General features: G+C 35.9%; 1 protein-coding gene across 4 annotated transcripts in view; it reads right to left on the bottom strand.

Annotated features, from left to right (window-relative positions):
- Positions 1–13,315, bottom strand: part of SNX13 (sorting nexin 13) — a 70,937-nt gene that overhangs the window by 43,375 nt on the left and 14,247 nt on the right. For 3 of the 4 annotated variants that reach the window (XM_064444484.1, XM_064444487.1, XM_064444486.1), the window contains exons 2-3: positions 6,625–6,737; positions 1,013–1,115 (exon numbers count right to left, since the gene is read on the bottom strand). In XM_064444484.1, the coding sequence (XP_064300554.1) occupies positions 1,013–1,115; positions 6,625–6,737 (216 nt within the window). The remainder of the gene's footprint in view (positions 1–1,012; positions 1,116–6,624; positions 6,738–13,315) is intronic. The other variant, XM_064444488.1, reaches the window with a different exon arrangement.

Genomic DNA, 13,315 nt, shown 5'->3' with positions numbered 1-13,315 from the left:
AAAAAGTTTTGTGATTAGAAAACATACTGCTGAATCACAAAATAAATTTCTTTCTACGTGCTACCGATTAGCGAGTTGAACACCCCCTGCACTTTCACAGACAACATGAAGTGTAGTGACCTGACAGCTAAGAAAGGGCAGGATGTTCCAGTCAAAACAGTCGTGAGATTAAATATAACATAACTAGCAATCTCTATTCTGATGAGCGCAAACGGATTAGGCCAAGATATATGTAAATTTCTGAGCTGCCAAGATGTGATTTATGAACCAATACAATTCCTAGAAATTTTATCTCTTGGATATTAAGAATTTATTCTGTACTAAACAGATTTATCCAATTATGAACCCTGAGTTTAGGTCCATCAACCAAAATGACGTGTCCATTAACAATTCAGGAAAAAAAAGAAGAGTTGAAAATGAGAACCCACTGCTGCTCCACATTTACCTATGCATTTCCAGGATTTCTGGTTGGTCTTAAAGATAGTCAAATGTAACTTCTACATCCCTGAAGTACTGTAAATCTAAACTTTATTAACAGTTTAATCATCTTAGTTATGCAAGCAACTTTCTGACCAAAAACAATCAAAAGAATCATAACTGGAGAGACTAAAGATCCAGTGACGGATTAATCCTAGTCATGACAATATTCCAAGAAAAAACAAGGGGTTACCGCTCCCTCCCAATAAAAACAATACATACAAGTAATCTAGAAAGGAACAGTTTATTAATTCCCTCACAGATAATAGCCAGTTAACATCTTACTCATTTCTCATAATGAGGCCAGAAACAATATTTGAAACAAACTTTCCATAAATGCTTAAAAAGCTTATATTTCAAAAAGGAAAAATCTTGCATTTCATTTGTACATTGCAGCTGACTCCAAACACAAGAGCAGGCTCTTTTACCTTGGGAAAGGGGTACAATTCTTAGATTAAAGCTGATCATTAGTGTTACTCTAATTTTCAGGTTATAAAATCTGATCTAGAAGTTAAGACCAGTAAACTCTCCTTACCTTAGGGATCCCAACTGATGTACAAGGAAGAAACGAATGTTCACACTGCTCAAGGTATTTTTCTGAGTTGCTTTTTCCAAATAAAAGAGTAACCACAAAACCCCTAGAATGGAAAAAGAAAGACCAGCTAGAACAACAGTCATCTTTCCTCTCCCAGGAAGTATTTCACAGCAAGATAGAAAATGACAACATATAACAATTCTCACTGTTTACTCTCCTAGTACAGTGCTCTTTCACAGCGTAGCATGCTGCTCAAAATAACTGACACAATACTAAGTATGAAGTTTCCGAGTCTTGTATTATCAGTCCTGATATATTCTTAACACATAGCAGATCTATATAGCACAGTCTATACTACACAGCCTGCTACATGAGAAGAACCTGTGATGGCACGCTACCTATGCTCACCAATATTTGTACACAGAAAGAGGGGTACATACATAAGCTGCTCTGGCTGTATTTACACAAAGATTCTCTTACTTCAACACTATGAAGAAATAAACTCTTCAGAGATACATTTAGGCCATTGCATTGTGGCATAAGCCACAAAAACACAAACCAGGAAGAAAATGAAGTAGTAAGACTAATAAGTAACTACTGATTGTCTATATTTCAAGGAGAAGAAAATTTTCCACTGGGAACTTACTTTAAGCTGCAAAGAAAAAAATAAAAATAATAATAAAATAAGAACAACAACGACAAAACAGTGGTCCTGCCAGGCTGCATAAGAACAGAGTCAAGGAAAAAGTCTAGAGGATAACTCAAGGCATTGAGTTTTTGGGAGAGTGTGAGGTTTTTTGGGTGTTGGGGTTTTAATCAACTCAGCACATTAAGTCTGAACAGATGCACTCCTGGACCATTTAGAATGTTAGAGCAGAAATTCATTGTCTTCTTCCCTCACAATTCTACAATGATATTTAAATTATGACTTATAGTTAAGCAGGACAGCAGTTCATTTTATTATTGTTTTCTTTATGATATAATGAAGGCATCAGGGAAAAAGCAACCATTACAAAAAGTTCAGCCTTGCCACAGCAGCAATAATTTATTTGCAGGTTATGACACTAGGGCACAAAACCGCATAAACACAAAGCTGGTTTTACTAAGAAAGAGATGAAAAACCTAAAGGCTCTGCTAATTATAGCATAATCAAAGTATGTAGCTTTTGAAAAGCCAAGCATTTAAAAAAAGAGAGAGATTATGAAGTTACTGCTGCTCAGACTAGCCTTGGGATGGCTAAACACGCATAGGTTTTTTGGTTGTTTTTGTTTTGTTTCTTTTTTTCTTTTACACAAATTTCTAAGCATTCAATTTAAAGGCCAGATCACCAATATTTGCGACCACTGGAACTCACAAAGTTATTCCATCCTCGAAACTTACTGAAATAATACATTCTATTAATATAGACTGCTGTTGATATATGATACTCGCATTTTACCTTGGTTAGGAATTTTATTCTGATCATATGCCATTTTGAAGGCCTTAATTCCCAAACTGGGAATCATTCTTTTTTTAAGTACTCCAGAGGTTCAGTAATTCAGAAGCAGGGAGGTGGCCACTTACACTTGAACAATTCCAGGATAAAAAAACACCCCAAAACAAGCAAACAAAACCAAACACACTAGACAATTATTATTGGCAGCTTAATAATGTCTAAGAAAGTTTCACTTGATACTCTGATTCTCTTACAGCTATCTCTAACTGTCAAACACATGTACTTTCTACATGAGGGCGAAAAACAAAAGCAGGTCTAATGGCTCTTCTGCTCCAGATACCTCCAGACAGCTTTAAAGTCATAACACCAATGGTGCTAGCAGCATCATAATCCAGTTCAAGGACAAAAACTTGCTTAGAAAAATCTCAATATTACTTTCACTATACTTAAACGTTAACTAACACGTGGGGGGGGGGGCTTTTTGGGGTTTTTTTGGTTTTTTTTTTCCTTAAATTATTTTCTTAAATTAAGTTTGGGTTTTCTCTTTATTATCTACCACTTTCCTATTAGAAGCCTCTGGGTTCCTTTAAAGAAAACTGTATACCCAAAATGCCTTTTTTTTTTTTCTTTTTTTGGCCAAAAATCAGTTTTATCTTCAAACATGTATCAGCAACTTTTCATGGGGGCAAGGAGGGGAGAGGTCCTTCCCTTCTTTTAGTCAAAAGGATTGACGCCTTGGAAACAACTAGCTATAGATTATGCATCTGTTTTCTCTAAAATATTATGACATTTCTAAAGTTAATGACTCATTAAAAAATACTAATATGCTACCAAAATAATTTAAATATATGCTCATGTTCTTAGATGCCTCTAAGTATTCCCATTTTTAAGCTAGAAATACTAGGAGGTTCTACCTCTACAGCAGAAATTAATGTTTTACTCTTAAATTTAAAATCTTGTGTGCATTAGAGGTACAGATTGCCTTACCATTCATTGCAAATTATCATCTAATTCATCAAGAGGATATTTAAAACAGTAAATGAGAAATCATTTTAGTCTCTTCTCTAAATGAGTAGAGCAGAAAAAGGAAAAGGTTTTATTTTACTTAAATTTTTGTTGTTAAGTTCTTCTAAAGATTATTGGAAGACCAGTGTTTCACAGGGACAGAATAACAACAGAACAAAGGTGGCAGATAGACAAATTTATCATTTTCCCATCAAGTCTGAAAAGTAACAGCCTTAGCCAAATGCTTTGTAAAAGTCAAAAAGCAGCTTCAGAACAGCTCCCAATTCAGTCAGCAGTTAGAACCAGTGTAGGCAGCCAGTCACATATATACGGACGTGATTTAAGTATCAATAATCATTGATGTTTTTCGCCGACAGAGCAAATTCCTTTAAACAGCAAAGCAACTGACGGTCCAAGACATTTCAGTTCTCACAACATTGTAAGCCTAAGGCTATTGGCAAAGCCACAATTCACATTATTTTTATTTTACTTCCTTCGGACTGAAAGAGGGAAGGAGAGGAAGTAAGGTAAGGTAAGAAACATACATGGTACAAAAGAAAAGCCAGATAATAAGACATGCCCAGCACTCAAGTTAAGGGGTTTGCACCGATACCTAAAGTAGAGGCAAAAAATATTTCATGAAGATTAACATTTTGTAATAGTCTTGACTACACAGGTTAAAGAAACAAGATCTATCTTTTGCCTCCTGCTTTTGGTGGAAAAAGCTCAGTTCCCCAAGCAATGTGTTATCAGATCCTGAATTGAAGAGGGATGTACTACAAAACAAAAAAAGCTAACATTTTATAGATCAGTCTTGAATCAAAACAAAATTAAAGACAACTTTTGATTTAAAGCTTTTATTCATACACACAAATGGCTTCGGTATCCCTCCATGCACACAACAGTACAGTTACTACATGCTATCTGTGTAAGAGGAAACACACAGTTAAAAGTAAATCTGAAAGAAATCACTAGATAGCACATAAGTGAAACTGTATAAACAGATTGATTATGTTGATGCAGCTATGACATCAACATTATTTTCCTTCACAACTCACTGGCATATACTTTAAATGTTTAGATCAATACTAAGGGTGCAACCAGCTACAAAGCAACATTTTCTTTTGACACAACTGCAGAATAGGACAGAAGCTGAGACTCCCAGGTACTGGAAGTCTGAAACTCTTGCTACAGAGTTGTGTAAGAACTCCAAGTTTCAACATAAAACTGTACCATAAAAATTCTTGTCCAAAATTGTTATTTTGCTCCAGCTAAGGGTACTGCAAATATCAAGGAAACTGCTACAGTCATGAACCAATGTTCATTTTTATTTTCTTAATTTATATAAATGATGCTATGATATATAATTGCTAATCATACTTCATAACGTTAGTTTCTGATTGTTTCTAAGAGAAACAGGACCAGGAATTTTACGTAACTTTACAGGAATTAATTAAAAAAGAAAAAGCAGACAAGAATAATTTAGAGATAAATCTACTTGACCTAATTAGCATTCACGGATCCATATGCTGAACATGAAAATTTAAAGTAGGTGTGTCACTTTGGAAAAGATTAACAGCGTAAAAAAGGGCCAGAACACAGTGTTAGCCAAGATGATGTGTATGTTAGAGTAATGAAGTAACGACATTCTAGAAGGGCTGAGACTTCATATCTGTACACATAAGTAAACACATAATAGGAATATGGATACAAATTCTGCTTTAACGTATATACACTACCACAAGATGAATTTATTCTTAAGATCATCAATGTTCACTGACTAGCTACAAAAATGAACCAAAGCAGCAAAAGAACCCCAAAGTGCTATCAGAGCTGACTGAGAACAAGTAAGCCCAGGCACCAGAGGCAGTCTCATGGTGGCAAACTGTAGCTGACTTCAGACATACTCCATGAGAGACTGGTTTGACTGTAAGCTTTGCAAAGCCAAGCAACTGAAATTGAGCAAGAAGGAAGGATAAGCTTTTAAGAAATTATATCCCACATTATTTTTCATACTGCAAACACTAAGGAAGCTGTAATAAAAAACAGTAAATGGAAAAATTCCTGCCCTTTGGACGAACCCTTTGCCTTTTGCCCTGGACAAACAGCCAGCAAAATATGCCAATCACACATGTATCAAGATTTAACAAGACAAAAGCATTTGCTTAAAAGTTAGTTTTACTTTAACTAAATTCTCACTCTAGTAGACAGACTATTCTGATTTCTCAGAGATAGAATTCTAAGTTTAACACAGTTGAAACCCAAGCATAACAGCTCTAATCCTAGCCACTAAACTCCATTACATTTTTTGATGAGACATACACGAACACATACATTCTGTACTATACCCAATATTAAGTTAAGAGTGTTCCAAAGGAAGGAAAAAAAAAATATATTAGAAGATAGCCCAAACACCCCATTAGAAGTCAAGCAGGTCTGGGAGAGCCTAGAAATATTTCTGTCCTGCAGAGTAGTCTTATGAGTGAGAGGGCAGAGGAATATCCCACTAATACATTTAGATTTGGCATTGAAAATGAAAGTTTTAATGGTTACAAGGCAGACATGGTAACATACAATGTAATAACGGTGCTAAAGACTATAAAAACATCACCTCTTTGCTCACTTCCAGTCTATAGATAAAGTATGAAATGTCTATAGCTGCTGAACTCATCTACTTGTTCAAGAAGTAGCAAGATGGAGCATCATTTCCACACACCCAGGAAAACATTCACTCACTTTCCTCATGAATTAATTCTCTTAGATAGGAAAGCGAGATTATGATAAGGGGACATAATTACTTCGTAAGTACCTGGGAAAAGAACTGACATGGTAACACAAAGTATTAACTGACACTAACATTGGTTTTATGTGAGTATCTCTCCTCCAACTCTCATTATAAATAGCTACGTTGTTTTTTTTCTAATCAGAAATCTTTTTTTTTTTTTTGCCTGGGCAAAGGTAGTATAAGCACTATTCAACACCAAAGAAAAAAGTTACTTTTGATAAAACTGAGATATCAAGTAAAAAACCTTGACTCAAAGAGTTGCTCAAATATGGAATTATTAATTACACAGAAGCCACTTCAGATTTTCAGAGCAAACTATTTTTTAATATACACATTAAAATTTTACTTTCATAGTAAATTATACAAAACACTAAGTAGTATACTTACCCACCCACAAAGCAGAGGATATAAAATGCAAAGTAAAATATAGCGAAGGGTCCAAAAGTTACTAGAAAAAGCACAACGCCAAGACTTCCCCATCCCCATATGGAAAGACTGGTCTGTAAACAAGAACACATGGAAAAGGAATAATTAATAAGATATTCATACAACTAAGTCTCCAAAGCCATATTTGTAGTTTCTTTCTTCTACAAAGCTTGATACATTTTAACTAGATATGAATTAAGTTGTGCTTAATGAAGTAAAAATTATGTTTTTAAAAGCATATTGCTATTGAGTTACATTGTGGGCTAGTAGTCCAGTTTACCCAATGTTAGAGCATTTTTCTTTCAAATATTGTTAGTCATCACTCACTTCAGATGCAACTATCACCTTTCAAAGTGTCATTTCTTTTTCTTCTCTATTCTCATTTTGTGCACTTCTGTTTCTTGAGATCTCTTTTTTCCCCCTCCCCATGAAATTGTCCGCTGCTTCCAAGAAAAATGCAGGCTTTGTAACAGAACAGGGAGAGATTAATATAACCTCGCTTTACACAATTAAATGTGTGATTTTCCACAGCCAAGCGACACTATTTCTTCTCTAGATCAAAGCAGCTGCAAGACCAAGGAGTGTCCCTTTCTCCAGCCAAGTCACACATGAGTCAGCAGATGCACCAAGTATTTCGTGCAAGTTTACTTTTACTCTTCCCTTTAAATAAAAGGGAGGAACACTTAAGAAACCGATTACTACCTCTAACAATTTTTACCATAGAAATCATGAGCATTCAAACAGTTCTTTGAAATATCTAAATACAGTCCTGTTTTAAAATCAGGAAATTTAATCTACAAAAAGACAGATCCCAGATTAACATTTCCTCCATGCAGGCATTACCACGTTCCTAGAAGAGATCTGCCTTAGCAGGCAGGACTGACACTTCAGCAGTGGGGGAGACAAGGGTTGTCTGAAAAGCCCGTGGTGCAGCTGAAGTCAGCCACAAGAGCATCTGTGGGGCTGGTGGCTTACGAAACGCAGGAAGCAAAACTTCACCTGTGCTGGCAGATTCACCAGGACAACGAAAAGAGTAGCAAGATTCAGGCTATTGTGCCGATACCTTTATAGTGTAACCTATTACACTATAAGTGCATTCATATATGCATATATATACATACACACTTGATCTATCTAGAGAGACAGACAGATGTGTGTATGTATGTATATATACATACATGCAGGGCAATATAAAAAGCAAAGTAGTGAAAAACTGATTGAACTGAGCTACAATAATTTTGGACCTTCACAATACTGCAATGCAGTCAACAAAGATTATATAAATTTAATTCAATTTAGTCTGTAGTTCAATATGGAAAGCATGTTTCAGCCAAGTCCCAAGAGTGTGAAACCGATGATGACAAGTATTTATAGGCCACCAAAACTGTTCCAGCTCTAAGGTTCTCAACTTTTCTTTTTTTGTTGTCTAATTTACGCCTTTCTTACCAGTGATCAAATGACACCCTGATGGGAACTCAGACAACTGCTATGTCAACAAGTAACACTAAGAAAGTATTTAAATAAACTCGTCTTGCAGTTTGACATTTAGAAAACAAGCAGGGATCGAACACCACACTTGCAGAGAGCCCTTTTTTAGCTTTTAGTATGGAGGACAGGGGAAGCTTGCCTACAGCTCTTATTTCTCTAAAGGGACTATTTAGATTTCATCTTTCCATCTTAGGCATGGGATTCAGAAAAATCAACTTCCTCAAAAAAGTTTTTAAAATCTTATAAACAATGAAAAATAATATAAAGTAAGGCTCCTACATAAAACAGCTTTGGTTCTTCTCTGAGAGCAAGACATCAGACTGACCAGAAGCAAAATCATAGCTCTAAGGAGAGACCTTCCATAGATGTAAATTGTAATCAGAATAATTTAATTCTTCCTAGTTTCTTGTAAATTTAATGAAACACTGAGATGAAATTCTATTTTCTTCCTAGTTAAAGTTTCTTAGCAACAGACGGAGAAGCAATACTGACTTTTTTCTTGGTGTTTGAGGCTGGAAAGAATTACACTCGTGTACATATTTATGTGTTTAATTAAAAGTGTAATTTGAAAACTGGATTGCAAGTGATTTAATTATCTTTAAGCTGGAAAAGTGCTTTACTAGATGATATTAGCCATATAATCCACATAGCTAAAATGCTGAAGAACAGTGTTACAATAAATAAAAAAAAATTCTTGGCCACAGCTGAATAGATTTTGTTGACTCATAATAAGTAAATGCAGCAGATAAACTGCTTGAGGGGTGGGGAGGAGAGCGACATGGAGTTAAAGAACCTGGCAAATACAACAATTAACTAAAAAAGGCGTGAGCTGTCATTATACATCTACATTTCAATACACAAAGAAGATTGCTCATATTCATGCCCTCAGAAGTACATTTTAGAACTTCTGCAGAGCCCTACAAGCAACAGAAAGATACGCACATGGAAGATAACATTTAATCGTGGCCTTTTTTGGTCAAAAAATCAGTATACTTAATGGCATTATTCAAAAAAGCAGAGTTCTAAATATGGGATAAGCACGCTACATGACTTAAAACTTTAATTAAACTAGATAGCAGGATGCATACTCAGAGTTGGATGAATGCATAATTAACAAAGTTCTGTAACTCTAATAGATAAAACAGTCACCTTTTATCCTACACTCTAGTTTTACAATTTACCATATGGCTACAGAGTTTCAAATCTCATTTGGTATTTTAATAGAATTTCTTAAAACTCGCACAACTTGGTACACTGCAGTAAGTACAACAGATACTGGCCCAATTCTTGTATACTTTAGATGAGTGTTTATAGTGTTATGGATTTGGAGACATTCAAAGGGATCTAGTCATCAGCGTGGTTCCATTTAGACTGACTGTAAATAAGACTGCCCCTAACTTCACACTTCTTAAAGGGACTTCAGCAGTACAACTCCCAGACAAAAATGAAAACTTTGTTTGAAGTTCCTTTAACACACCAAATCAACTAGTAAAACCAAAGAAAGTCCAAACATTACACAAATGTGACCATATAGCTGCTCAGTATGGAACTAGCTCAGGTATTTAAATTCAAATCCCACCACTTAACAACTTACTTCCAAGTAAGTTTTATTTATAATGTAGATTTTTTAGAAGATTCACAGATTTTCTGAAGCTCTGCCTAAATTTACTGAAGTTAACCATAGGGTGAATGCTTGATAGAAAGAGCAAGCCAGTCATCTGAAGAGATGGTATAATGCTGGCATTTAAGTAGCAGCTATCCAGACCCTTTAAAAGCTGACATGCCCTTTGCTGGGAGGACAAACTTCCAAGCTGAACTGTCACACTGTATGCATACACATATGTGCACACAGATGAAGGATCTTTATCCTAAATCAACAACCATTCCACCTCATCGGTTTTAGTCACTTTTGCTTACCACGGCTACAGATGCCATGTTAGCCCCACCATCACCGCTCATCTTTCATGTCTGAAGTCTTACAAAGAAAGACTTCTGCAGTGTAATAGTAAGGTCATATACGCAAAGGGCTAATGTAGCAGCACATTCACACACAGTAAGCTTCTTCCCATGCCACAGAACTGCCTTAGGAAAATAAACTGCAGATGAAGTAAAGGACTGCCTGTAAGCCCAAACAGGGTACTGAACAGTGTCATCAGGTAGAAGACACACACCAAGGTGAGTATTCACATAAGCTTGATTCAGCTGTTACAGATAACAAGACTATCACCTCTCAATAACACCTGCTCTTTCTGTTTTTTGTTTTTATTGGCTTTGTCCATTTTCCCCACTGAATGTTCTTTCCACAGTATACAGCCAACTACTACAAGTACATAATGAACTTGCTTTCTCATATACATCTCCTTTTTCTTTCTTCAGCTTCTGCTTTCTAATTAATGAAGCATTTTGATGATCTTTGTTGCACACTGTTACAGCTAACAGTGCTGAGCTAAGACTGACTACGCAACGTAACATGACCATTCACATGGGAGCCTATGTAAATCCACAAGATTCTCTACTTACAAATTGTGTACTAAGGCCACACAGACAGTCTTAAATCCACTGCTTAAGAGAAGAAAAAAAATCCCACTATAATTTAGTATGCATGCAGTTATATATAATGTAATTTACCAGTGACGAACTAAGAGTATTTTGCAGGCAAATCAATGGGAGTGTGGCAACCACAACAGCAATGAGTTATTCCAGTAACAAATACAAATATGTCTTGCTATACTTTAAGTAAGTATACTTACTATACTTCAGCTTCAGTAGGTTTCCTGTTTGCTTAACCTAGATTACAAGCTTCCAGAGCTTTGCCTCTACCCCATTTTTAAGCAAAGTCCTCAGCCTTGATACAGCTTTCACTAAAATGCTTCACTGAGGTAAGCAAAGGTTTGTTGTTTGGATTCAAACTGGTCAATTTTAGCTTGCAACTGGCAGTAATATATGTGTTTTTTAGTTCAGTGCAAACACACTGCTACACCAGAAGCCCAGTTGACAGGTCCTTTTCTTCTTATCATCCTCTCTGTCACCAAACAGCAGACACACACATTCCCTTCCCTCTCACAGGGCTCTGGATGCCACTGTCCTCCCACTCCAGCCAGGAACTCCTGTTCCAGGGACTCAACTCCACAATTCCCCCACACGCTCGGTTTCAAGTTTGGAGACAGGGCAGGAGGGGAAACAAAGAATATCCATATAGGAAAGCTGGGCTCTGGAATAATCCACCTGTCAATCAAAGCTTCAGCAGAATACTATTTAAGTCTTACAACTGTAGCACCAAAAAGGCCCTTATCACTTCAGAAGATTGCCATTTATGATTGTTTTCAACTTTAATGGTTGCAACAGAATAATCTGAACACACAAAGAACCAGGTCGTTTAAAAATTCTTTTACTGTGTACATTCAATTACATTTGTCCACTAATATTTTTTTAAATGGCAGTAGCTAACCTGTCCCTAACTAGGCACTGATACACAAACCATTCTTTGCCATTTGGGTAAACTTTTTTTAAAAAAAAAATATGATGTTTTGCCAAATGTACTTAATACCACCCCTGGGCTCCCATTAAAAAAAATCTGTCAAGGATTGCATGTACAGTAGATGTGTAGAATTAACAAAATTAAACTTGACATCTGCCTTTTAATTTGACTTCCATTTTGAGTGTAAATGGAACATGTTCACGTATAAACCTTTCTATAATTAAGGTGAATGTCATTTTTGCCAAGTGATTAAAAACATTATTTTAGGATTCAAATTACTGTCTCTTCACTAGCATGACAAGTAAAATTGGAAAGCTGTATCAACTGGAGTGCCAACTTCATCTGCGGTGAAATTGTTATGTTACACTACTAAGAGAAATATTTAACAATTGTGAAATAAACCATTAAAATCTTTGTAATTATATTCTCCTACCTGCCAAAATTGCAGCAATTGAGTGAAAGACTTGTCAAGCGGTTTTGAAGAGTTCTGCATATCCTCATTCCCTAACATCACTAAAGGTCTCTTTTTAACCTCTTCCTTTCTTATCCTTTTACTCTTTTCCTTCCTTTGCCCAAAAAAGCAAGGCAAAGAAAAACCCCAAGATCCATTCCTACTTCTGACTACATAAAAATAACTGCAGTGAATCTACACAACAAATTACTGCAGTACTCACAAGAGAACTCTTGGAAATTACTTGTTTTTTAAAGGAGTTGTATATAGTCCATTTTTTTATTGTTCCAAGTTTAGATTTATTTTTTCCAAAGCAAGCCTAAAATATTAAAGTATGTAAACACACACTATTCATTTTTAAATTAAAAAAAAATTACACTATTAAGTTTTAAGAAGCCAGGCCAATGGAGTTCCTTCAGGGTAAGTGCAGTATTCCTGCTGATCCCTCCTGATTACAGAGGCTGGAAACTCTCCTCTCCTCTGCTAAGCAAGAGTCCACTTGTCCTCTACCTACCTCACCTCCTCCGCTTCCGCTCAATGCACGCTTTGTCTGTCAAATGGTTTAAATGGTTAACATTTGGACTAGTTTAAGTGCAATCATCTCTTACTGTATTTAGTTTGGATTTTCCTGCTGCTTCTCACGCTGCACAAGATAGAAAAGTTTTTGGGATCATTTTCCCCTGTGCTTCCCTGCCACCAGTCATAGCAGGTTGTCTAACAAAGCTCTTACTGACATGGGAAATAACTTCTCATTTTAGCCTAAAACCACAATTACTGCACTGTTTCAACAATTCATGAAATTCATTTTTAAAAGTGCAAACCTTTAAATGAAAATATATGCTAACATCTTCTTAAATTATGTAACATTAAAGTACACTATGCAGCTAAGAAGTTCAAAAGCCATTCTGCACATTACTTCAATTTCAGCATTTATCCAGAGAGCAACAAATTCCAATTCTCAAATAAAATCTGCCTGTTTTCTATAGTCAGAATATTACCATTAAAATAAAAACAGAAAAATTATGTTGCATATTTTCATACAATCAATTTGTGCAATAAAACTGCTGAAGGAGGACAGTCTTCTGATTAACACCAGTCATTGTCCTACCAGAACTGGTACATCCTTTCAACACCAAACCCCCTGTTCAAGTGAAAAAAACCACAATAAAATTCAGCCTGGATTCAAGAGTCAACTTTTGGGGGTTTTTTCCTCTCTCACGCCTGCTCTGCTAGCA

This window comes from Phalacrocorax carbo, chromosome 2 (genome assembly GCF_963921805.1).
Source record: "Phalacrocorax carbo chromosome 2, bPhaCar2.1, whole genome shotgun sequence".
In the NCBI taxonomy this organism is placed as follows: domain Eukaryota; kingdom Metazoa; phylum Chordata; class Aves; order Suliformes; family Phalacrocoracidae; genus Phalacrocorax; species Phalacrocorax carbo.
The sequence above is the reverse complement of the archived record's forward strand: the minus strand, read 5'-3'. Positions and strand labels throughout refer to the sequence as shown.